Source organism: Neoarius graeffei, chromosome 18 (genome assembly GCF_027579695.1).
Source record: "Neoarius graeffei isolate fNeoGra1 chromosome 18, fNeoGra1.pri, whole genome shotgun sequence".
NCBI classification, from domain to species: domain Eukaryota; kingdom Metazoa; phylum Chordata; class Actinopteri; order Siluriformes; family Ariidae; genus Neoarius; species Neoarius graeffei.
This window is the reverse complement of record NC_083586.1, coordinates 25781599-25808582: the sequence shown is the minus strand read 5'-3', so window position 1 is coordinate 25808582 and position 26984 is coordinate 25781599. Positions and strand designations below refer to the sequence as shown.

General features: G+C 44.1%; 1 protein-coding gene across 1 annotated transcript in view; it reads left to right on the top strand.

Moving 5' to 3' along the window:
• cfap221 (cilia and flagella associated protein 221) overlaps positions 1-26984 on the top strand; it is a 165795-nt gene that overhangs the window by 29823 nt on the left and 108988 nt on the right. The window contains exons 6-11 of the mRNA XM_060898269.1: positions 15558-15717; positions 15876-15990; positions 16107-16239; positions 18835-18943; positions 25469-25556; positions 25737-25826. Of these exons, the coding sequence (XP_060754252.1) occupies positions 15558-15717; positions 15876-15990; positions 16107-16239; positions 18835-18943; positions 25469-25556; positions 25737-25826 (695 nt within the window). The remainder of the gene's footprint in view (positions 1-15557; positions 15718-15875; positions 15991-16106; positions 16240-18834; positions 18944-25468; positions 25557-25736; positions 25827-26984) is intronic.

Below are 26984 nucleotides of genomic sequence, written 5' to 3'. Positions count from 1 at the left end.
GTGAAATGTAATACAACATAGCAAGAGACAATTAAAAAAATAAAAAGACGAGTATAATGATATACAGTACCAATGAAAAAGTTTGGACACACCTACTCATTCATAGGTTTTTCTGTATTTTGACTGTTTTGTACATTGTAGAACAATACTGAATACATCAAAACTATGGAATTACAGTGGTGCTTGAAAGTTTGTGAACCCTTTAGAATTTTCTATATTTCTGCATAAATATGACCTAAAACAACATCAGATTTTCACAAAGTTCTAAAAGTAGATAAAGAGAACCAAGTTAAACAAATGAGACAAAAATATTACACTTTTATTTATTTGAGGAAAATGATCCAATATTACATATCTGTGAGTGGCAAAAGTTTGTGAACCTCTAGGATTAGCAGTTAATTTGAAGGTGAAATTAGAGTCAAGCGTTTTCAATCAATGGGATGACAATCAGGTGTGAGTGGGCACCCTGTTTTATTTAAAGAACAGGGATCTATCAAAGTCTGATCTTCATAACACGTTTGTGGAAGTGTATTATGGCATGAACAAAGGAGATTTCTGAGGACCTCAGAAAAAACATTGTTGATGCTCATCAGGCTGGAAAAGGTTACAAAACCATCTCTAAAGAGTTTGGACTCCACCAATCCACAGTCAGACAGATTGTGTACAAATGGAGGAAATTCAAGACCATTGTTACTCTCCCCAGGAGTGGTCAACCAACAAAGATCACTCCAAGAGCAAAGCATGTAATAGTCGGCGAAGTCACAAAGGACCCCAGGGTAACTTCTAAGCAACTGAAGGCCTCTCTCACATTGGCTAATGTTAATGCTCATGAGTCCACCATCAAGAGAACACTGAACAACAATGGTATGCATGGCAGGGTTGCAAGGAGAAAGCCACCGCTCTCCAAAAAGAACATTGCTGCTCATCTGCAGCTTGCTAAAGATCATGTGGACAAGCCAGAAGGCTATTAGAAAAATGTTTTGTGGATGAATGAAACCAAAATAGAACTTTTTGGTTAAAATAAGAAGCGTTATGTTTGGAGAAAGGAAAACACTGCATTCGAGCATAAGAACCTTATCCCATCTGTGAAACATGGTGGTAGTAGTATCATGGTTTGGGCCTGTTTGTCAGGATATCAGATGTCAGGACATCTGTCCATGAACTGAATCTCAAGAGAAGGCGGGTCATGCGGCAAGACAACAACCCTAAGCACAGAAGTCGTTCTACCAAAGAATGGTTAAAGAAGAATAAAGTTAATGTTTTGGAATGGCCAAGTCAAAGTCCTGACCTTAATCCAATCAAAATGTTTTGGAAGGACCTGAAGTTAGCAGTTCATGTGAGGAAACCCACCAACATCCCAGACTTGAAGCTGTTCTGTACAGAGGGATGAGCTAAAATTCCTCCAAGCCGGTGTGCAGGACTGATCAACAGTTACCGGAAACATTTAGTTGCAGTTATTGCTGCACAAGGGGGTCACACCAGATACTGAAAGCAAAGGTTCACGTACTTTTGCCACTCACAGATGTAATATTGGATCATTTTCCTCAATAAATAAATGACCAAGTATAATATTTTTGTCTCATTTGTTTAACTGGGTTCTCTTTATCTACTTTTAGGACTTGTGTGAAAATCTGATGATGTTTTAGGTCATATTTATGCAGAAATATAAAAAATTCTAAAGGGTTCACAAACTTTCAAGCACCACTGTATGTGGTACACAAAAAAAGTGTTTAAAAAGAAACAAAATATGTTTCATATTTTAGATTCTTCAAAGTAGCCACCGTTTACCTTGATGACAGCACTACACACTATTGGCATTATCTTAACCAGCTTAATGAGGTAGTCACTGTAACATGGTTGTGACAAACCAGATACTCGCGGATTAAAAATAAATCCAATGCTTTAATGAACACAGTGAGAGAAGACAACGTACAAAAGCCAGGCCAGGTCAATACCGAGAAATCAAACACAGTAACGAGGGTGAGACAAATCGTGGTCGGGAAACGGGCAATAGTCCAAGAACCGGGAATCAGGAAAGCACAGGCAAGATAAACACATTGGCTAGGCAAATCGGAGTTGAAAAACAGGCGAAGATTGAGAAACTGGGACGCAAGAAAGACGAGCAAACAAATACAAGGGCTGGGCGAAACAGGAAGAAACCGGAAGGCAAAAAGTGTCATACACAGGAATGCAGTCAGAAATAGAAACGCTCGGTAGGCTCACAAAAATGTGGAAGCAATACTCTGCAAATAAAACAAACAGAGGGGTATAAATACAGATATAAACAAAGAGGTACAGGTGATGATAATTAGAACTCGAGGGAGCCACTCCTAGGAATTGGCTCCGGGTTGGCAGATGGAGTGCACGTGGTAGTGACAGGTGTGTGAGGGGGATTGTGGGAAGTGGAGTCCAGAGGTGTTAGATGAGCCCGGGAGCGTGACAGTACCCCCCCCAGGAGTCCAAGGAGGCCGAGGGCGATCATGATGACCACCCACCACGCTGCCGGGAACACTCCTGAGCGGGCAATCAGAACTGCCACGGTGCTGGACAGAGGGTTGTCGCTGCGGACGACTTCTGGGACCATTGCTGCACAGACTGCCAGGAGGGCTGGACCCATGGCGCCTGGGACGGCCCTTAGGCCGAGGCGCGGGCTTCTCTGGATGACACTGATGGAACTCCTCCACCAGCCCTGGATCCAGGATATCTCGTGCGGGAACCTAGCTACACTCCTTGGGCCCATAGCCCTCCCAGTCCACAAGGTACTGCAGGGTCCCTCCTCTCCTTCTGGAGTCCAGCAACCGGTGGACAGCATACACCGGGGTACCTTCTACGTCCACCGGAGGTGGGAGCGTGACATTAGGTGTGGCCTTGTCCAAAGGACCTGAGACAACAGGTTTCAAGAGAGATATATGAAAAGAATTAGAAATGCGGTAATGTACAGGCAGATCCAATTTGTACGTAACTTCATTAATTCGCTGAAGAATTTTAAATGGACCTATGTATTTGGGTAATAATTTTCTGCCTCCCTCAGGAAACCTGAAGTCCCGGGTCGACAACCACACTCAGTCCCCAGTGAGGTAGGGGTGTCCCCTCTATGGCAATCCACCAGCCTCGTGTCGGTGGAGGGCGTCCTCAATCCACTGGTGGGTCTGTTCCCAGACCTGCTTGCTCCGTTGCATCCAACTCTCCACGGCCGGGTTGTTGGAGGGCGTGGCAGACCATGGCATTAAGGGGGGGTTGGTAACCCAGCGTGCATTGAAAGGATGTGAGGCTTGTAGCAGAGCTAATTAATGGGTTTTGGGCCATTTCGGCCCAGGGCAAATAGTTGGACCAGTCGGCTTGGTTCTCATGACAGTACAGTCTCAAAAACTTTCCCAGTTCTTGGTTAACCCTCTCACATTAACCATTAGACCGGAGATGGTAACCGGAGGTGAGGCTGACATTGACTCCCAGCCTCTTAAAGAAAGCAGACCATACTTGCGGGGTGAATTGGGGCCCTCGATCGGACACTATATCCTCTGGGATACCAAACATACAGAACACAAAATTAAAAAGGATTTCAGCTGTCTGAAAGGCGGTGGGTAGGCTAACGAAGGGAATAAATCTAACTCCACGTGAGAACCTATCAACAATGGTAAGGATGGCCGTGTAATTCTGTGAGGAGGGCACGTCAGTGACAAAGTCTACCACTACATGTGACCATGGACGGGAAGGGACAGGCAAGGGCATGAGTTTACCGGCAAGGAGAGTTTTGGGTGTTTTGCATTTAGAATAGGTGGTGCAAGAGGAGACAAACCTATGAATATCTGATAGATACTGGTGGGAGAATATGCTATCAGACAATAACTTGCGTGTATGTGTCTCTCCCGTATGGCCGGACGACAGGGAGGAGTGGGCCCATGTAATCAGCTTATCCCTGCATTGAGTGGGTGCATATTTACTTCCTACGGGGCAAGATTCAGGGGCCGAAGTGGCAGATAGTTCTCGGTCGATCTTTTTGTCTCTTTCCCATCTAATGGGGCGACTACAACTGATGGGGATAGTACACTGACAACCTCCGAGGAGGATTCGGGACTGGGATATATGCGAGACAGGGCATCTGCTTTAGTATTACAAGATCCGGGGTGATAAGAGATGGAAAAACCAAACTGGGAAAAGAAGAGAGAGACCACCAAGCCTGACGGGGGTTGAGCCGTTTAGCTGACTGTTATTACATTCAGCAGGGGTCAGTTTGTGGGAGTAGAAGGTGATTGGATGTAGTTTACAGGGGTCACCTATGCGTTGGGACAGCACCGCCCCAGTGCCTACCTCGGAGGCGTCCACCTCCACCACGAAAGGCTCAGTGGGATCAGGATGCTTCAGAATGGGGGCAGAGGTGAAGGCTACCTTGAGGGATTCGAACGCCTCCTGTGACCAGGGGTTCCATGAGAGTCTCTTGGCCGGTCCTTTCAATAAGGTGGTAAGGGGAGCTGCTAGACTACTGAAATTGCAAATGAAACAATGGTAGAAATTAGCAAACCCAAGAAATTGTTGGAGCTCCTTTATGGGCGTAGGGACGGGCCAATTCGTTACGGCTTTCATTTTCTGACTGTCCATAACGACACCTTCTGGACTGATGACATAACCTAGGAAGGAAGTTGAAGGGAGATGAAACTCACATTTCTCTCTTTTAACATACAGCTGATTCTCAAGCAAACGCGTAAGGACAGAACGGACATGACAAATATGGGTTTCAGGATTAGGGGAGTAGATCAAAATATCATCAACGTAGGCAATGACATATTTGCCAAGCATATCCTGGAGTACATCATTTACGAAAGCCTGGAATACAGACGGGGCATTGCACAACCCGAAGGGCATTATCAAATACTCATAGTGCCCCCTAGTGGTAAGAAATGCTGTTTTCCATTCTGCACCTTCCTTTATACGGACTAGGTTGTATGCGCTTCTTAAGCCGAGTTTTGTAAATATTAATGCTCCACGAAGTTGTTCAAGCGCTACGGGGACTAAGGGCACTGGGTAGGAATAAGTCAAGTCAAGTCAACTTTATTGTCAAATATGCTATACATGCTCGACATACAGCACAGATGAAATTTCAGTCCTCTCTGAGCCACAGTGCAAACAGGCAATGCAATAAATAAAAATAGAATAACTGAAATAAACAACAGTATAAACACTCTAGATAAGAAATAGACATAGACTAAACACTCACAGGTGTGTGTGTGTATATGATACACACACACACACACACACGTACATATACATACACACACATATATGTTATACATTATATATAAATTTGAGCAAAGGACATAAACAGTCAAGGGCACTTGAGGTATAGCAGGTAAACAAAAAATAAGCAGTATAAACAATAAACTAATAGCTGTTATGTGAGGTAGTGTGGAATAGTGCAAATGAGCGAGGTAAAGTGAAATGTGCAGACCCTGAGTTCAGTGTGCGAATGAATGTTGAGAGTATGTGTGTGTGTTGGGGGGGGGGACTGTGAGGGTGACATTATGTCAGATGTTGAAGGGGGGGCAGGGGTGTGTGTGGGCAGAATCTGTGGCAGGGGGCAGAGGGGGGAGGAGGGGTAGAACAGGGAGGGAGTTGAGCCTCCTGACCGCCTGGTGAAAGAAACTGTCCTTGAGCCTGCTGGTTTTGGCCTGGAGACTCCGCAGTCTCCTCCCCGATGGCAGCAGGCTGAAGAGGCTGTGAGATGGGTGGATGGGGTCACCTGTAATCCTGATGGCTTTTTGGGTGAGGCGGGAGTTATAGATATCCATAAGAGAAGGGAGAGAGACACCAATGATCCTCTCAGCTGCTCTCACGATGCGCTGCAGAGTCTTGCAGCAGGACACGGTGCAGGCACCGTACCATACGGTGATGCAGCTGGTCAGGATGTTCTCGATGGTGCCTCTGTAGAATGTGTGCATGATGGGGGCTGGGGCTCTTGCTCTCCTCAGTTTGCGGAGGAAGTACAGATGTTGTTGGGCTTTTTTGGCCAGTGATGCGGTGTTGTTGCTCCAGGACAGGTCTTCAGAGATGTGCACACCCAGAAACTTGGTGCTGCTCACCCTCTCCACTGCAGCATCATCGATAATTAGTGGAGCATGCTGGGTGTGCGCTCTCCTGAAGTCCACAACAATCTCCTTTGTCTTCTCCACATTCAGGCGGAGATTGTTGTCCTTGCACCACATGGCCAAGCAGCTCACCTCACTCCTGTAGGTTGTCTCATCGCCATTGTTGATGAGACCTACCACAGTCGTGTCATCCACAAACTTAATGAAGAGGTTGGAGCTGGATGTTGGTGTGCAGTCATGGGTCAGCAGAGTGAAGAGGAGGGGGCTTAGCACACATCCTTGGGGGGGCCCCCGTGTTCAACGTGATGGTGCTGGAGGAGTTGCTGCCGACCCGTACAGCCTGTGGTCTCCCCGTCAGGAAGTCCAGCAGCCAGTTGCACAGGGAGGTGTTGAGTCCCAGCTGGTCCAGTTTATGAATGAGCTGCTGAGGAATGATTGTGTTGAATGCTGAGCTGAAGTCTATGAAAAGCATTCTGACGTACGAGTCTTTTGTCTCCAGGTGGGTGAGGACTAAGTGGAGGGCAGTGGAGATGGCGTCATCGGTTGAACGGTTGGACTGATATGCAAACTGGAAAGGGTCCAGGGCGGGGGGGAGGGCAGACTTGATATGCTGCATGACTAGCCGCTCGAAGCACTTCATGAGGATGGGAGTGAGTGTGACCTGGCAGTAGTCGTTGAAGCAGGAGGGAGACGGCTTCTTCGGGACCGGGATGATGGTGGTGGCTTTGAGGCATGTGGGAACAACAGCCTGGCTCAACAAGATGTTGAAGATGTCTGTAAAGACATCTGTGAGCTCTTCGGCACAGTCTCTCAGGACACGACCAGGAATGTTATCAGGACCTGGGGCTTTCCATGCATTTGTTGTCCTGAGAGCTCTCCTCACGCTGTCTGGGGACAGCATCAACACCTGGTCGCCGGGAGGTGGTGGGGTCTTCTGTGCTGTGGTGCTGTTGTCTGCCTCAAAGCGAGCGAAGAAGTTGTTCAACTGATTCAGCAGAGAGGTGGAGTTGTCACAGGTCTGTGGCGAGGGCTTGTAGTCTGTGATGGTCTGAATCCCCTGCCACAGGTTCCTGGTGTCTCTGCTGTCGTTAAAGTAGTCAGCAATGTTCCTGGAATACTGTCTCTTGGCCACCCTGATGCCTCGTGACAGGTTGGCCCTAGCTGTCCTCAGGCCCATCTCGTCCCCAGCTCTGAAGGTGGCGTTCCGAGCCCTCAGGAGCCTGTGGACTTCCCCTGTCAGCCATGGCTTCTGATTGGCCCAAATGGAGATGGTTCTGGTGACTGTAACGTCGTCCATGCACTTCCTCATGTTGGCAGTGACAGTCTCCGTGTACTCCTGGAGATCTGTGTTGTTGTTGTAGGTGGCCGCCTGTCTGAACATGCTCCAGTCAGTGGTGGAAAAACAGTCCTGGAGTGCTTCTGAGGACTCCTCTGGCCACACATGTACCTGCTTTGTAGCTGGTTTGGTGAATAAGGTTTCATGATTTGATTTAACCCACGATAGTCAATGCAGGGCCTAATTCCCCCATCTTTCTTGTTGACAAAAAAGAACCCTGCAGCTGCGGGGGAAGTAGAAGGATGGATGAAACCCTGTTGTAAGGCCTCCTGAATGTATTCCTCCATAGCCCTTTCCTTTGCCTGAGTAAGTGGGTAAATCCTAGATTTAGGTGGGAAAGCATCTACTAACTCAATGGAACAGTCATATTCTCTGTGAGGGGGAAGTTTGCTAGCACTTTTCTTGCTAAAAACTTCTAACAGGTCACTGTATTCGGGGGGCATGGAAACTATGACATTGTCATTGGGGCTTTCTATAGTCATAGACGACACCTGGGCTGTGGGAAGCGTGAGACAATGATCATAACAGTAACTGGACCACAAGAGTATTTCTTTGTCAGACCAGGAGATGACAGGGTTATGTTTTCTGAGCCAGGGAAAACCTAAAATAATGGCATACTCACAAGTATTCAGTACAAAAAAACGAATCTCTTCAGAATGCAAAGTATTGACAGTCATAGTAATGGGTTTCGTGACCCGGTCAACAAGTCCTTCTCCCACAGGATCTCCATCGATGGCAGCCAATCTCAGTGGCGCCTCCAGTGGCTCCACAGGAATCTGGAGTTGCTCCACCAGCTCACCGTGGATAAAGTTCCCCTCAGCTCCGGAATCAATTAATGCTGAAAACACACAGACAGACTGAGGGCAGTTAACTGTCACAGGCAGGAGGAAGGACTTGGAGACCAACCCCTTAGTGGGTGCACTCACCACATTAATGCATGGAGCAGGCTCCACGCGCTTTCCTGGGGTCAGTGCCAAAGTACTGCGTCGGCGGATTTGACAGTCATGTAGACGGTGACCCTCAGCTCCGCAATAGAGACACGGCCCCTCATGGAGACGTCGTTGCTTCTCCTCCGCAGACAGACGGAATGTGTCACACTGCATGGGTTCGAGGGATTCAGGCTCCTTATGAGTCTGGGTCAGCGGTGGGCACAGACGACAAGGAGTCACTGCAGCAGCTGGAGCCATAGGAGATTTACGCAGACCTCTCCTGTGCTTCACTTGGTCTAGGCGAATGGTTAGGGAAATCAGCTTCTCTAGTGAAAGGCCGTTGTCCTTGCATGCCATTTCCACTAGTATGTCAGAGTTCAAACCGTTGCGAAATGTCACCAGTTACACTGGCTCATTCCAACCACTCCCAGCCTCAAGGGTGCGAAATTCCAAAGCATAGTCAGATACTGAGCGATTATCCTGATGTAAACGGGTGAGTAATTCCCCTTGAGAGCGGCCCTCATTGGCGTGATTGAAAACTGCTTTAAATTCTTTAATGAAATTGTCGTAAGTGTCGAACTGGACCATGGGCCAGACTGCGGTAGCCCAATCTAAGGCCTTGCCCATAAAGCAAGAAATCATAAAAAAAATTATGAGCCTTGTCCGAGCTCGGGGGGAATTCGCAAAAAATATAGAGCATTGTAACAAAAACCCCTTACACTGATTAGGTGAGCCATCAAATTTATCTGGCTTGCTAACAACAAATGGACTGGAACCTGCCGTGGGGGGAGCAGCCTGGTTAGTGACCATAGGTGCGCCTGGGAAGCAGAGTCGTTGGACTTGGGTAGTAATTTCTTTCATGCTTTCAATGATCTGCATTAATTGTTTTTGTTGCTCCCCCTGCTGCTGCGTAAGATTCTGGATGGGCTGAGTCACAGAGTCGAAACGCTGGTGATGTCATACCTGTCAAGTCATAAGGATTAGCCGTAAGTCTTACGGATTTGTTGGGTAAAAATAACCTTATGGGCATATAACAATTTTCTTACAGATTTTTCCATTTTTCACCTAAAAAAAATTCACGATCGATTATTAGACTCACTCTTTATTTTGCACAAGAAAGCAGAGCGGTAGCGGCTTCCCCGCAAAATCCCCCCTAAATCGCTCTGCTGCAGCTGATAATGGCACTAGTCAATTTTCATGACATCGTGTTTATCACTCTCCGGTGGAATAAAGCTAATAGATTTTCGCACGCTTATTTATTCCAGTGAAAGGAGATTAAGCTATTGGCCACGTTTCTGGTTCCTGATTCGTTCATTTAGTACGACGAGATTCATTAGGCAACAGCTGATAATTCTGCAAGCATTCACTTATTACAACTCACGGCTTCTAACTATGGCACCGGCAAAGAAGAAAGCAAAGTACAGTGGACGGTTTTTACCAGAGTGGAAAGACCAGTTTAATGGAGTTATTGTGCCTGCTAAGAATGAACAGTATGCACATTGTTCAGTGTGCCTTCGCGATATCAAAGTGGCAGCATCAGGTGTGTACGATATAAAAGAACACTTTAAGTCAAATCTTCATAAAAAGAAATTGGAGGAATCACAAACGCAGGGTCGATTAACCTCTTTCATGAAACCACAAGCATCTTCAACCATCTTGAGGTCGGAAGTTATGCTGTCCAACTTTATTGCGCAACACAATGTGCCTCTATCGGTTGCGGATCACATGTGCGAGCTGTTGCCAAAACTCTGCCCCGACAGTGACATTGCGAAAAAAATATCGTGTAGAAGAACAAAAGCAACTCAAATAATAAAAAAGTGTCTGGCACAGGAAGCCACAGAAAAGGTGATTGACTATTGCAGAAAAAATTGCTTCTCCCTTCTCATCAACGAATCCAATGACTGGAAGACTGAGAAAAGGTTGGTGGTTCTGGTGAGAACATTTACCATCATCGAAGGCACCAAAACTCGCATCCTAGACATGCCAGTGTGCAACAATGGAACTGCAGAAGGAATATTCAACACTCTGGATGATATATTTCGGTATGTATTACAAAGGTATCTTTCCATATACTTTTCTTTATTAATTGAATCGATAAAGGCAGGTTCCAATTAAATGACACATAGTAATGAATCATAATTAGAATCTATTTACTTTACAATGTTAGCAATCTGAAATTTACATTAAAAATCATGCCAAGAAGTATTACAATAACTAGATCTAAAAGTACGATTCATGAAGTACAATTTTTAGAACATTTCCTTTTACATGTTTGGATAATAAACTACAAGTTTTATATTATTTGGGAAAAAATGTTATATGTTACAGGAAACTGGAGATCCCATGGTCAAACTGCATTGGTTTTGCATCTGACAACTGCAATGTGATGATTAGCAAGCACAACTCTGTTTTGGCAAGAATTCGGGAAAAACAGCCAGAGTGCTTCAACATTGGCTGTGTTTGCCACCTTGCCAGTCTGTGTGTTGGGGCAGGTGTGAAAGAACTGTCTACCAAAGTTGATGAACTGTTAACTGTTAATATTATCACTTTGAGCACAGCACAAAAAGAAAGGAGAAGTACAAGGAATTTCAATATTTCACAGACGTGGAGAAACGTGACATCTTGAAACACTGTCCAACACGTTGGCTATCTCTGGAGAAGGTGGTGAAAAGGATCCTGAACCAATACCCTGCCTTGCTCAGCTATTTTCAAAGCCATGACGACGTGGAGAAACCTGGCTGGGTGAAGAGAATAGCCACCCAACTAAACTCTCCACTCACATGACTTTTCAATTTTTGGAATTTGTACTGCCTTTCATTAATGAATTCAATGTACTGTTCCAGGCTGGAGAGACAAAAATCTGATATCTGGCAGATGAAATGGACCGTTTGTTGTGCAAGCTGCTGGTGAAGTTTGTAAAAATGTGTAATGTAAAGGGCTTTGAACTCACCAAAGTTGAATACCACGACCGTCAGCTGCAACATAATGATGATGTTATTGCAATAGGCAAGGCAGCAAGACTTCAATTAGCTGAGCATGAAGAACAAGGTGGGCTCGAGGAAGCAGAGACAGAGAGATTTTTCACCGACATCAGATCATTTTATGAGGCAGTGGTATGAAAAATGATCACAAAATTTCCCTGGGAAGATGAAGTCATAAGGGATTTAGTAGTCCTTGATCCCAGCAAGAGGGGAGAGCTGGAGTACAGCCATATCATTCGTCTTGCACGGAAATTTGCATCTGAAGTTGATGGTGAGTGCCTCAAAGATGAATTCGAAGAGTTTCAGCTGCTCGAGGATGGACAAATTTCAATGCTCAACAAAGAGGGAGAGGAGAAGAGGCACAGTTTGGACTCAATTTGGAGGGAGATTATCCAGTTAAAAACACCAATGGGAGAAGTTCGATTCCCTCTGCTACAGAAAGTGATGGCAACATTGCTGTGCCTCCCACACAGCAATGCAGACTGTGAGAGAGTGTTCAGCCATGTGAGGAAAATCCACACAGAATTCCGGCAGTCACTGGCTCCAGACACCCTCACTGCTCTTTTACAGTGCAAGATCAACACTGACGAATGCTGTGATATGGTGCCAAATCAGAAACAATTGGAATTGGCAAAAAAAGCTGCAACTGAGTACAATGACCAACATTAATTAGCTCCAAGAGTCATTAGACAGTGTTACTTATGTTTGGCTCTTGAATGTATATAATTTGTAGCATTGTATATTATGTGAATAAACCTTTGCGAAATTCGTTGTTAGTTATCAGGATTTTGTGTGGTTTATAAGGATTTTAACAGTTGCTTATACAGATTGAGATCCCTAGAGGTTGACAGGTATGTGATGCTGTCCAAGCATTTGCCCTTGGCTGCTAAGCGCCACCTGTAGCTCCATGTAATCCGCAGTCTGCATGTTGGCACAGTATTCTGTAATGCGGCTGTGACAAACCAGACGCTCATGGATTAAAAATAAACTCAATGCTTTAATGAACACAGTGAGAGAAGACAACGTACAAAAGTCAGGCCAGGTCAATACCGAGAAATCAAACACAGTAACGAGGGCTAGACAAATCATGGTCGGGAAGTGGGCAATAGTCCAAGAACCGAGGATCAGAAAAGCACAGGCAAGATAAACACAAGGGCTAGGCAAATTGGAGTCGAAAAACAGGCGAGGATTGAGAAACCGGGAAGTGAGAAAGACGAGCAAACAAACACAAGGGCTAGGCGAAACAGGAAGAAACCGGAAGGCAAAAAGGGTCATACACAGGAATGCAGTCCGAAATAGAAACGCTCAGTAGGCTCACGAAAATGTGGAGGTAATACTGTGCAAAGGGTAAAACAAACAGAGGGGTAGGGAGCCACTCCTAGGAAGTGGCTCCGGGTTGGTAGATCGAGTGCACGTGGTAGTGACAGGTGTGTGAGGGGGATTGTGGGAAGTGGAGTCCTGAGTGTTAGGTGAGCCCGGGAATGTGACAGTCACCTGGAATGCTTTTCACTTAACAGGTGTGTCTCATCAAAAGTTAATTATTGGAATTTCTTGCCTTCTTAAGTTGTTTGAGATCATCAAGCAGTAAATAGTAAATAATAAATATACAGGAAATAGCCCTATTCGATAACTCTATTAATTCGTATTATGTCAAGAATCGCTCAACTAAGTAAAGAGAAACAGCAGTCCATTTTTTAAAGGCATGAAGTGTATTTTAATTAATATACATAAAGAAAAACTATTGAATTAGAAGGTGTATCCAAACCTTTGACTCGTACTGTATGCATGAGAAGATGGCAAGTATTTTAATAAACATCTAATAAGAATCTAGTGTGTTACCAGTATATTGCTGCATTAATAGTCCTTGTTGTAATTACCACATTAATCACTGCAAATTTGGTTTCATTTAACAAAATGGCCTCCCTCATTATTTGACAGCTTATAGTATAGCACATTCTATTATTTTACATTTATTTGTTTGTTTACTAATCCCATTTCCAGAAAAGTTGTGATATTTTCCAAAATGCAGTAAAAACAAAAATCTGTGATTTGTTAATTCACAGGAACCTTTATGTAACTGATAAAAGTACAAAGAAAAGATTTTCAATAGGTTTACAGACCAGCTTAATTATAGTTTGTAAATATCAATGAAGTTATAATTTGATGCCTGCAACACACTCAAAAGTTGAGATAGAGGCAAAAGGAAACTGAAAAGTTTATAGGATATTCAAGTAATACCATTTTAGAAGATTCCATAATAAGCAGGTTAATTGGTAACATGATTGGGTATAAAAAGAGCATGCATCAAAGGCTCAGTCTTTGCATGCAAGGATGGGTCATGGCTCATTCCTTTGTGCCAGAATTCATGAGAGAATTGTTCTTTTTGAATTGACTAGCATTTCTCAATAGAAGATTTTAGGTCTTTCAAAATCTATAGTACATAATATTGTCAAAAGGTTCAGGTAATTTGGAGACATCTCAGTGCGTAAAGGGCAAGGATGGAAACCACTGTTGAAAGTGCATGACCTTCGAGCCTTCAGGCAGCACTGCCTGAGAAACTGTCATGCTAATGTGACAAATATAACCACATGGGCTCGGGAGTACTTTGGAAAACTGTTGCCATGTAACACAGTCTGCTGCTGCATCCAGAAATGCAACCTGAATCTGTATTATGCAAGGAAGGAGCCATTCATCAATTCTCTATAGAAATGCCACTGATTCCTCTGGGCCCAAACTCATCTCAGATGGAACAAAAGACAGTGGAAATCTGTGCTGTGGTCAGGTGATTCCACATTTCAGCTTGTTCTCAGGAAAACTGGACGTCAAGTTCTCGGTGCCAAAGGTGAATATAGCCATCCAGTTTATTATCAGAGAAAGGTTCAAAAGCCAGCATCTGTGATGGTATGGGGGTGCATCAGTGCCCATAGCATGTGTGAGTTGCATGTGTATGATGGTACCATTGATTTATTGGGATTTTAGAGAGACATTCATCAAGGCAGCATCTCTTCCTGGGAAGTCCATGCTTATTTCAGCAGGACAGTGCCAGGCCTCATCCTGCACAGGCTACAACAGCATGGCTTCATAGACACAGAGTGTGTGTGCTTGACTGGCCTGCTGTCAGTCCAGATCTGTCTTCTATTAAGACTGTATAGTGCATCATGAAGAAGAGAATCAGACAACGGTGATTGTGGACTGTTGAGCAGTTGAAGTCTTGTATCAAGCAAGTCGTCTTCTTCTTTTGGCTGCTCCTGATTAGGGGTCACCACAGCAGATCAAGCAAGAATGGACAAAAATTCCAATTGCAAAATTGCACCAATTAGTATTCTGAGTTCAGTTAAAAAGCAATTACAAAGTGTTATTAAAGGAATGGTGATGTAATACAATGGTAATAATGACTCTCTCAACCTTTTTCATTGTGTTGCAGGTATCCAATTCTAACTTCATTATTGCAAAATACAATTAAGCTGGTCTGTAAAACTATTGAAAATATTTTCTTTGTACTTTTTGTCAGTTAGATAAAGGTTCATGTGAGTTAGCAAATCACAGATGTTTGCTTTTATTGCATTTTGGAAAATATATAAACTTTTCTGGAAATGGGGTTAGTGTATTACAACCTGACATTTATTCATGTACAGAACTTAAGGAAGCCACAAGTTACTACATCAAGGTGATGTTAAGATGTTGCTCCCTCTAATGTCCTCTCTGTGGGGTAAAAAAGGCCATTTTGTGGACACTATTTGCCAACACTATTAAATGTTTAATATGGTCTCAAAAGGTATTCCCTAGTATTGGCTCTGTTTACAGCCCAAAACATAAATTTTAACATAACATGTTTTGGTTACATCAGATTAGCTCTGGACTTAACAGTGTTCCATGCTCGAGCTGATATTGGGCAATAAAAAACCCACATAAGAGAAACACACCTCTGTTTTACTGAAACACCATCCTGCATACATAATTCTCAGATAACTTTTAAATAGTGCTTAAATCTGTAGTTACTTTGAGGTCTGAATATTGATGTGCACAGTTTTGGCATTAAATCCTCACTGCTCACTGAACTTCACTATGAATAGGACCTGTAATATTTTACATGTTTTATTATATTAGTGGCTCCTTGAAAGCCTGTCACCATCTCTCATTGCTAAGTGTATGGACACACACACACACACACACACACACACACACACACACACACACACAAATCTTATGTTTGTTCTGCTTGTATTACTAGGAATCATCCCAGTCAAAGGGAAGACAGATTTATTAGTGACATTCACACCACAAGAATATGGAATGGCTGAAATCACTCTACAGCTGGTCATCTCTCACTTCAACTCAAAACCCTTTATCTGCACATTAACTGCATCCTGCTCTCCTAATCTGACTCAAAAGTACTGTCAGTTTTCATTTTTCATAATATTTATGTTATAGATGTAGATTTTTGGAATTATGGATTGCATATTGTTATAATGTATCTAGTAACTGCCAGAGCTATAATACTGTTACATCATCTTAGAAAGTAAGTGCAATGGTCCTGCCTCTGCATTAGCCAACAGAGAAAAAATGAAGAGACTGCTAAAATGGTGAAAGAACTACAGACAAAAGAGGTTGTGTACCTTGGGGCCCCTAAAGTAAAGGCTAAAGTGATGCCAAGGATAGAGAAGGTACTCTGTATAAAAATTATCATTGCTCCAGCCACTAGACTCACCTTCTGCTCTTTAGACTTTAGTTTAAAGCTTTAGAATTTGAAATAGTCTTGTTGTCCTTGTATTTTTTATAGCACAGTAAGAAGAAGAAGGTAAAATCAGACCCATACACACAGAACTTTGATATAGATCTTTCCAACCATGCTGGACTTGCGAAAATGCTAATTAAACACCAAGACAAAATGAACTACAAGGATCTCAGAGAGGGTGAGTAGGAAATGAGTGTTTAAAATTGAAGAGGCAATATACTGTATTGGGACATATCACTTCAAATTTATTTTTAAAATATGAATTGGTTTTGGTATGTTTTGCAAAAAATTTCATTCAACTATCTGCAGTATAATCCAGAAGAAGCTTTCTGTGGTGATAAAAACTGTCTCGGCACAGATATTACAGGAGTTGAAAGCCTACAACTTCTTGAAACCATTTAATTATTTAGCATTTAATTATCTAGCCATTTAAACATTCAGGCTGGAATATTCAATGATGGTGGAATATAAATAGTGGAAAAAAAAGATTTTGTTTATTTTCAGAGTAAAATGTTCAACATAAAAAAAAGACTACTTTATTTGGACATGTCAAATAAAGACCTCTAATTGTAAATTATTGTATATGGATATTTAGAAGAGGACTAATATGTTTTTTTTTCTTTGACTAAAAAGTGTTTTTGCGCCAGTGGTAAAATGGGGAAATTGTGTATGGTAGGAGAACATGGCACTGAAATGTTAGAAATCAGGAGGGTTGGATAGTATACTCAAGAGGGTCATTGTAGGCCATTTAAATAACAGAAAGTTACCTAGCCTGGTAAGATTGTTCGCAGAATAAATAATTACTTTTTGTCATCTATTAATAAAAGCACAGTGCTGAAAACAACATGTCTTTAGTTTGCATGTAGAGAACCTGTCTTCTATGGAAATGTTTCTCCACCATCCAGTCCATTCTTTTGTGCTGGATTATTACTGAAGCATTAGTAGCATACAAGTCACCAGCCCTGTCTGTATTTTGGCATTAATAATGCATGCCATGCATGTTAAAAAAGTGAGGGTTTTAGAGATGTGGAATATGCATCATAGTTCAGGTGAATGATACATAACAGTAAATGACATGCTTAAAAAACATAATTTTGTGTTTCATTTTTAGCCACAGCTCTTATGATATTTACAACCCCGATTCCAAAAAAGTTGGGACAAAGTACAAATTGTAAATAAAAACGGAATGCAATAATGTACAAATCTCAAAAACTGATATTGTATTGACAATAGAACATAGACAACATATCAAATGTCGAAAGTGAGACATTTTGAAATTTCATGCCAAATATTGGCTCATTTGAAATTTCATGACAGCAACACATCTCAAAAAAGTTGGGACAGGGGCAATAAGAGGCTGGAAAAGTTAAAGGTACAAAAAAGGAACAACTGGAGGACCAAATTGCAACTCATGAGGTCAATTGGCAATAGGTCATTAACATGACTGGGTATAAAAAGAGCATCTTGGAGTGGCAGCGGCTCTCAGAAGTAAAGATGGGAAGAGGATCACCAATCCCCCTAATTCTGCGCTGACAAATAGTGGAGCAATATCAGAAAGGAGTTCGACAGTGTAAAATTGCAGAGTTTGAACATATTATCATCTACAGTGCATAATATCATCAAAAGATTCAGAGAATCTGGAAGAATCTCTGTGCGTAAGGATCAAGGCCGGAAAACCATGCTGGGTGCCCGTGATCTTCGGGCCCTTAGACGGCACTGCATCACATACAGGCATGCTTCTGTACTGGAAATCACAAAATGGGCTCAGGAATATTTCCAGAGAACATTTTCTGTGAACACAATTCACCGTGCCATCCGTCGTTGCCAGCTAAAACTCTATAGTTCAAAGAAGAAGCCGTATCTAAACATGATCCAGAAGCGCAGATGTCTTCTCTGGGCCAAGGCTCATTTAAAATGGACTGTGGCAAAGTGGAAAACTGTTCTGTGGTCAGACGAACCAAAATGTGAAGTTCTTTATGGAAATCAGGGACGCCGTGTCATTCGGACTAAAGAGGAGAAGGACGACCCAAGTTGTTATCAGCGCTCAGTTCAGAAGCCTGCATCTCTGATGGTATGGGGTTGCATTAGTGCATGTGGCATGGGCAGCTTACAGATCTCGGAAGACACCATCAATGCTGAAAGGTATATCCAGGTTCTAGAGCAACATATGCTCCCATCCAGACGACGTCTCTTTCAGGGAAGACCTTGCATTTTCCAACATGACAATGCCAAACCACATACTGCATCAATTACAGCATCATGGCTGCGTAGAAGAAGGGTCCTGGTACTGAACTGGCTAGCCTGAAGTCCAGATCTTTCACCCATAGAAAACATTTGGTGCATCATAAAACGGAAGATACGACAAAAAAGCCCTATGACAGTTGAGCAACTAGAATCCTACATTAGACAAGAATGGGTTAACATTCCTATCCCTAAACTTGAGCAACTTGTCTCCTCAGTCCCCAGACGTTTACAGACTGTTGTAAAGAGAAAAGGGGATGTCTCACAGTGGTAAACATGGCCTTGTCCCAACTTTTTTGAGATGTGTTGTTGTCATGAAATTTAAAATCACCTCATTTTTCTCTTGAAATGATACATTTTCTCAGTTTAAACATTTGATATGTCATCTATGTTCTGTTCTGAATAAAATATGGACTTTTGAAACTTCCACATCATTGCATTCCGTTTTTATTTACAATTTGTACCTTGTCCCAACTTTTTGGGAATCGGGGTTGTACTATAAGCACTTGTGTTTGTGTTTAATTCATTAAAGCTGTGTCCAATACAAAAACTGCATACCAGACAAGACAGACGAAAGAAGCTGCATTTGAAAATCAAGTTCGAATAAATGCCCAAAAAGAGAGAGCTAATCATCTTCAATGGTATGTAATATGCTCACATACAGTTCCAGTCAAAAGTTGACACACCTAATCATTCATAGGTTTTCTGTATTTTTGATTATTTTCTGCATTGTAGAACAATACTGAAGACATCAGAACTTAGAAATAACATATGGAACATATATGGAAATTATGTGGTTAAGAAAAAACATTTTGAACCCACCCCCCTCAAAAAAGTGCATATTTCATATTTTAGATTCTTTAAAGTGGCCACTGTTTACCTTGATGGCAGCTTTACTGTCAGTAACACAATATAGAGTGCTACTTCCAGTCAGACTACAAACATGGCCGATCTGAACTATAACACCCAAGAACCACAGCGCCTTCTATCACCTGTCTATTAATTACACCTGTCACTCATTTCCTGGTTAATCAGCTCATGCTATATAAACACCTCTCCTACACTCACTCGATGTGTAGTATCATTCAATGTCTTACATGTCATACCAAGCCTTGTTATTCTGCCTGCCTTATCGTGTTCTTGACCCTCGTTATTGTCTCGTTCTTGTTACTCTTTAGTGTAGCCCTTATTACTCTGTCTGCCAATCAATTGACCCCTGCCTGTCCCTTGACTTCGATTTCGTCTAGTGTTTTGGATTTGTTTGCCAGTCTGCGTTCCCTGCTCTCCCCTGCACATACATCCGTAAGTGCCTGCACCCTGACAGTATACTACGTTGCATATGGATACAGCAGAGGAGGCGCGGCATGCTGCTTTGATCGCTCAAGGGTGCCTCTTAGGAGAACATCAGCAGATGCTCGCCAATCTCAACACTAAGATGGCTCAGCTCACTGCTATGATGCTGCAGGCCCTCCTAACACGCCCCAAAGCTCCTCCAAATCCCGCGCTACCAGTTCCATGCCCCGAGAAGTATGCTGGGGATGCACTCAGTTGCAAGGGGTTTCTGCTTCAGTGCTCCATGTACTTCTCCTCATTCCCACACATCTCAGATGAACACAAGATCACCGGATTTCTTTCGCTTTTAACCAGCAAAACGTTACAATGGGCCAGTGCAGTGTGGAGGAGCGGAGGCGAACACACCACTGCCTGTGATGGCTTTCTGGAGTTATTCAAGCGTGTGCTTGATCATGAACTGGAGGGAATTGAAGTCGACCAGAGCCTCCTCACCATCACCCAAGGTTCAAGGAGAGTCGCCGATTATGCCCTAGATTTCTGGACTCTTGCAGCTGCCAGCGGATGGAATGAGCCAGCGTTAAAGATGGTGTTTCATCAAGGACTTCACCCCTCAGTATTGAGTGAACTAGCATGCCGTGATGAACATCTCACTCTGGACGCTTTCATTGATCTCGCCATTCGGCTAGACCATCTGCTATCCAGCCGCCCATCCCTCCGGGAGGAAGCCAAGCCTGCCATGACCTCTGATTCTCCTTCTCCCAATGAAGTTTCTCGTGCTCACCTGAAGCACTCTGAACAAGATCGGAGAAAGAAGGAGGGCTTGTGTTTCTATTGCGGGAGCTCCAGTCACCCTATCATCCAGTGTCCAATCCGCCTGCCACACACCAGCTCCAAGGAGACCAAGGCTGATTCGGTGAGTCCCATGAGATCACTAAGAGCTTGATCTTTCAAGCTTCCAGTATTACTAAAACTGTCTTCCTCTACCCATGTGCTGTCTGCATTTATCGACTCAGGGGCAGAGCGAAACTTCATCACCAGCTCAGTCATCCAGAGGTTCAGTTTGCCTACAAACTTGCTGCAGAGTCCACTCAGCATCTGGTCCATAGCATCTGGAGGCCCCATAGGGGAGGGCTTCGTCACCTTCCGGACCACTCCCATGCGTATTCAGGCGGGAGCTCTTCACTCTAAACAAATCTCACTCCTCGTCACAGCTACCAAGCATCACCACATCATCCTGGGCTATCTGTGGCTACAGCTTCATGGCCCACTCATCTCCTGGCAGAAATTCTCCAGTGGTCCCCGACATGTTTCCAGAACTGCCTCCGATGTCCTCAGTTAAATCTTTCTTCCGCCTCCATAGAGAGTCTTCACCCTGAATCCCTGGAAGGGATCCCCGCATGCTATCTGGATCTAGGGGAGATCTTCAGCAAGGGCAAAGCATGCAGCCTACGCCCATATTGTCCATATGATTGTGCCATCGACTTCCTGCCTGGTACATCTTCCCCACATGGCCGCATTTACCATCTGTCCCAGAATGAACAAGCTGCTATGGAAGAGTACATACAGGAGGCCCTCAAGCAGGGGTACATACACCCGTCCACTTCACCAGCATTAGGGGAATTCTTTTTCGTGGAGAAGAGAGGGGGCGGACTTCGTCTGTGTATAGACTTTCGAGGACTCAATCAGATCTCAGTGAAATACCCGTATTTCACTTCCACTTGTGCCCTCTGCACTGGAACAGCTCTGCAGCGCCACGGTCTTCTCCAGGCTTGACCTACGTAGTGCCTACAACCTGGTCCGTATCCACGAGGGCAACGAGTGGAAAACCCCCTTCAGTACCTGTGCTGGCCATTTTGAGTACCGGGTCATGCCTTTTGGCATCTCTTCAGCGCCACGTGTGTTCCAGTGCCTCATTAACAGTGTGCTGTGAGCAGAGGTGGAAAAACTGGATTGACAAAGTAAAAGTCCTGCTTAGGTTTTCCTTCTGCCTGTGCTCTCAACACAGGTGATTTCACCAATTAGCTCATCAACCTGGCTTAGGGGTTGTGGTAATTAGGATCAGCTGGTTCATTGAATTGGCTGGAGCAAAAATGTGGCAGGGTTTTTACTTTCTGCACCCAGGTTTTTCCACCTCTGGCTGTGAGACATGTTGAGGAGGTATGTCATAGCTTACATTGATGACATCCTGATCTACTCCTCTGACAAAGAGAGTCACCGTAACCATGTTTGATCAGTACTCAAGCGCTTGTCTAAGAACCATTTCTATGTCAAGTCTGAGAAGTGTGAATTTCACATGCATAATATCTCCTTCCTGGGGTACATCATCAGTGCTGAGGGGGTCAGCATGGACCCCTCAAAGGTAACTGCAGTCACATCCTGGCCTGTACCCACCTTGATGAAGGAGCGCCAACATTTCCTAGGCTTTGCAAACTTTTATCATCATTTCATTAGAGGGTTCAGCACCCTCGCGGCATGCCAACCTCCCTCCTAAAGAAGGGTAGCCTGGGCCCGCCCATCCTAAGCATGACGCAACACGAGGGCCTGTTGCGAGCTTAGTCTGGCCAGGCAAGCTATCTCCAGCTCTTCCAAGCTCCGGAAAAATCGGGAGCCAATCAACTTTGAGCATCTCCAATGGCCCTGGGTAGAGGCGTGTTCAAGGCAGTGACGTAGTAGAACTGTGACCGGAATAGATTGTTTACAGAATCATGCTGTATTGAAAGCATTCAACGGGAAGTTCTCATTGAAAACGGAGCAAAGAGCAGCCCTGGAGGTATTTATTGAAAGGAAGGATGTTTTCGCCTTGCTCCCAACCGGCTTCGGTAAAAGTTTAATCTACCAGTTAGCCCCGCTAGTAGCCAAATCAATGGGGCTCAGCAAGAATCCTATTGTCGCGTCACATACGTCAGAGGAAAGAGTGATGTGATTGGTTTAAGCTTCATCACAGCCTTTTCTGGCTTCGACCAGTAGCAAACTGAGGCATTTCAGTGAGGCGGGTCAACCACGGGCTCTGGGAAATGGTTGGACTGAATATCTTGGCCAGACCAATAGCTCGTAGAGCTTTGAAGTCGCGTTAGCCAGACTAGAAGAAGGGACCCAAACGCCTCCACTGGAACCCCACAGACAAAGAGGCCTTTGACAGGCTCAAAACGGCTTTCACCACAGCCCCCATCCTTCAGCATCCAGACCCGACCCAACCTTTCACAGTTGAAGCAGGCTCCAAGATTGGTGTAGGAAGGGTTCTCTCCCAGTGCTTCGGTGAAAGGCCCAAGCTCTACCTGGTAGCATTCTTCTCCAAAAAGCTCACTCCAGCAGAGAGAAACTATGATGTTGGGAACTGAGAGCTACTGGCCATCAAGCTTGCCTTAGAGGAATGGAGGCACTGGTTGGAGGGGGCCACACACCCCTCTGTCATTTTTACTGATCATAAAAGCCTCGAGTATCTCAAGAAGGCAAAGAGACTGAAACCACGCCAAGCCCGATGGGCACTGTTCTTCACCCATTTCAACTTCCCAATATCTTATCGTCCTGGCACTAAAAACACCAAGACTGATGCCCTATCACGCATCTTCTGCCTGTCTCTTCATGACCAAGAACCTCATCCCATCCTGAAACCTGAATGCTTTGTCCAGGCAATCACTCGGGACCTTGGCAAGGAGGTATGGGATTCACAACCACAGAATCTTCCAATCAACTGCCCACCAGGCTGCCTGTATGTCCCTAATCATCTCAGGGGCAGACTCATCACATGGGTGCACACTTCTCCTGCCACTGGTCATCCCTGCAGCCATCGCACCCACCAACTGCTGCGAAACAAGTACTAGTGGGAGAACATGCTGACTGAGATAATTCGTTTCATCTCTTCATGCACTGAGTGCGGTCAAGCCAAGGTCCCTCGAACTCCTCTGGCTGGCAAACTATGCCCTCTTCCTGTGCCTCAGAGACCATGGTCCCACCTGGCAATCAACTTCATCACTGACCTGCTGCCACCCCAAGGCAACTCCACAGTTTTAGACATCATTGACCGCTTCTCCAAGGCGCTGAGACTCATCCCGTTATTCGGCCTACCCACAGTATTTCAGACTGCTGAATTATTGTTCCAGCACGCGTTCCGATACTTTGACATCCCAGAAGACATAGTCAGTGACCGTGGTCCTCAATTCATCTCTTGTCCATGGGCCAGCTTCATGGAGTGGCTAGGGGTCTTGATGAGCCTCACTTTGGGATATCATCCCCAGTCAAATGGCCAGGAGAGAGCCAACCAAGAAATAGGATGTTTCCTCAGAATCTTCTGCATGCGAAACCAAGGGGACTGGGCTCGATTCATCCCATGGGCGAAATACGCGCAAAACTCTCTCAAGCACTCAGCCACACAACTTAAACCCTTCCAGTGTATGCTCAGCTAACAACCTCCCCTGTTTCCTTGGGATGACTCTCCAGCACGGGTATAGGCCGTGGAGGAGTGGTTTACCCATAGCCAGTTGATTTGGGAGTAAGTGAGGCATTGGTGAACATCAGTTAATGCCATGTACGAGTAATACACTAAGTACCAGAGCAACAACCCCGAGTACTCTCCTGGTGATCGGGTATAGGTGTCCACCAGGGACCTTAGGGAACCCAACACATGCCGAAAATTACAGGCATGCTACATCAGACCATATAAGGTGCTCCGGTGCATCAACTAGGTTTTCTATAGACTTGAGCTCCCACCTCACAGTCGTCTGTCATCCACGTCTCCTGCCTCAAACCCTCCATCCAGGGTCCCCTGTCCGAGAACATGCCCACCCCTGATCACTCGTCTCCTGGCCCAGAAGGAGAACCCATCTACCAGGTAAATCGGATCTTAGACTCTAGATGTAGAAGAAGTCAGCAAGAGTACCTGGTAGATTAGGAGGGTTATGGACCAGAGGAACAAAGATGAGTAGGAGCTAAGGACATTCTAGACCCTCTCCTTACTCAAGAATTTCACAACCAACACCCCAACAAGCCCGTACCCAGAAGGAGGGGGCATCCTAGGAAGAATGTAGCTCCTGGAGGGAGCTCCGGCGGGTGTCTGTCAGTAACACAATAGAGAGCGCCACTTCCAGACTACAAACATGGCCAATTTGAACTACAACACCCAAGAACCACAGCGCCCTCTATCACCTGTCTATCAATTACACCTGTCACTCATTTCCTGATTAATCAGCCCACGCTATATAAACACCTCTCCCACACTCAGTGCATAGTATCGTTCAGTGTCTCACCTGTCATACCAAGCCTTGTTATTCTGCCTGCCTTATCGTGCTCTCAACCCTCGTTATTGTTTTGTTCTCGTTACTCTTTAGTCTAGCCCTTATTACTCTGTCTGCCGATCGATCGACCCCTGCCTGTCTCTCGACTTCGATTTCGGCTAGTATTTTAGATTTGTTTGCCAGTCTGCATTTCCCGCTCTCCCCTGCACATACATCTGTAAGTGTCTGCACTCTGACATTTACACATAATTGGCATTATCTTAACCAGCTTCATGAGGTAGTCACCTGGAATGCTTTTCAATTAACAGGTGTGCCTTGTCAGAAGTTAATTATTGGAATTTCTTGCTTTCTTATTATTTTAGATCAAACAGTAAATAATAAATAGCCCAATTCTACAACTGTAGTAATTCATATTATGTCAAGAACTGTTCAACTAAGTAAAGAGAAATGATTGTCCAACGTTACTTTTAGGCATTAAGGTGTCTTTTAATTAAAAAAAAAAAAAGAAGAATGCGTGTCCAAACTTTTGACTAACACTCTACATAAAAGCCACTCACAGCTGTTTGTACAGACTCTGTAATCAATGTAATGTGGCTAACAGCAGTTTTATTGGAGCTTGTAATATTTTTCTCCTTTTTCTAGGCAGGTGCAACTTGGTCAAGATTTGTTATCAACGAAACAGAAAATAAAGATCCTGAAGGAACAGGAAGTTGCAGCTTCTGAGTATATGGTACTGTTATTAGCTTATTTAATATGTAGTAAAAAATTTGGGAAAAAATTATATGTATTAAGGGCATTAAAAAGTGGAAATTTCAGTTTAATATTTTTTGTCTTCATGAACCTGCCATTTACATCATGTCATGTTTTATTTTGCAATATAATTACAGTCTTGTATATTTGTGTGTTCTAGGTGAACAAAGACATGAGTGGAAGAGAGATGGATATTGCCCAGATTTTTTCAAAACCGTCATCTCATCGTGTTATACGTTGTGCAGGGCAGGTAATGACTGAGGGGAAAATAAATAAATCAACATCCATATGCACATTTCACATATTCTGTTTTTAGTCCAGTTTAATCAACCACTGATGTAATTTCCACTTTGGTGTAGCTCATTTGTGCAGGTCAAAACACAGCAATCGAACAAAACAACTAGTCCAGGACCATCTGAGTGAGGTGCAGTCGAACTGTAGCGCAGTTCGTTTGCAGCCAGAAAGTGATTCAATCCTGAATGGACCCAAATACAGGAAATGAATCAAACATGCCATGTGTTTTGGTTTGTAAATTGTGCCAGATCTAAGTGAGCTAAATGAGTGCTCTGGGGATTTGGGCTGAAAATAACCAGTGGATTTGATACATAAAATGTTTTAAGCGAATTACCTCACCTGGGACGGAGTCCACCAGGGGGCAAGATATTGTTTTCGGTCTGGTTTGTTTGTTTGTAAACGATGTTACGGGAAAACAGCTGGACCGATCTTGATGAAACTTTCAGGATAGATAGGCATTGGTTTCAAATAGAACCTCCAAAATTTTGGGGGTCATCTGGTCAAGGTGAAGGTTTTTGTGGCTACTGCCTCATATAGAGGCGGTAAGAGTGTAACAATCACACAGTACAGTGTGTTCTGATTGGCTAAGAGCAGTACGGTGTGTTCTGATTGGCTAAGAGCAGTACGGTGTGTTCTGATTGGCTGAGAGCAGTATTGCGTGTTCTGATTGGCTGAGAGCAGTAGGCAGTACAGTGTGTTCTGATTGGCTGAGAGCAGCAGAGAATCAGAGTCATGTTTATTGGCCAAGCATGTTCACACACAAGGTCAAAATCAAGGTCACTAAAAAGGTCGCGATATCTTCCTTCATATTCATCATAAGTGCTACCGTGCAAGGTTTGTTCTGCCTGGCAGCACTTGTTATTTCTTGTAATTATCTGGAGCAGTGGTGGTTACCCTACCTTTTTAACCCTATCCACATCAACCCCCCACAGAGGTGGGAAAAAGATGTAGCTAACCAAACAATCAAACATTTCTGTAATTATCTATTAATCTATTGAGTATTTGTTGTGCATGGGTGATTTTTATGATTTGACAAAAGTTAATTTTTTCCATCATCATATTTCAAGAGAAAATAACCAAATAGGGGCGGCACGGTGGTGTAGTGGTTAGTGCT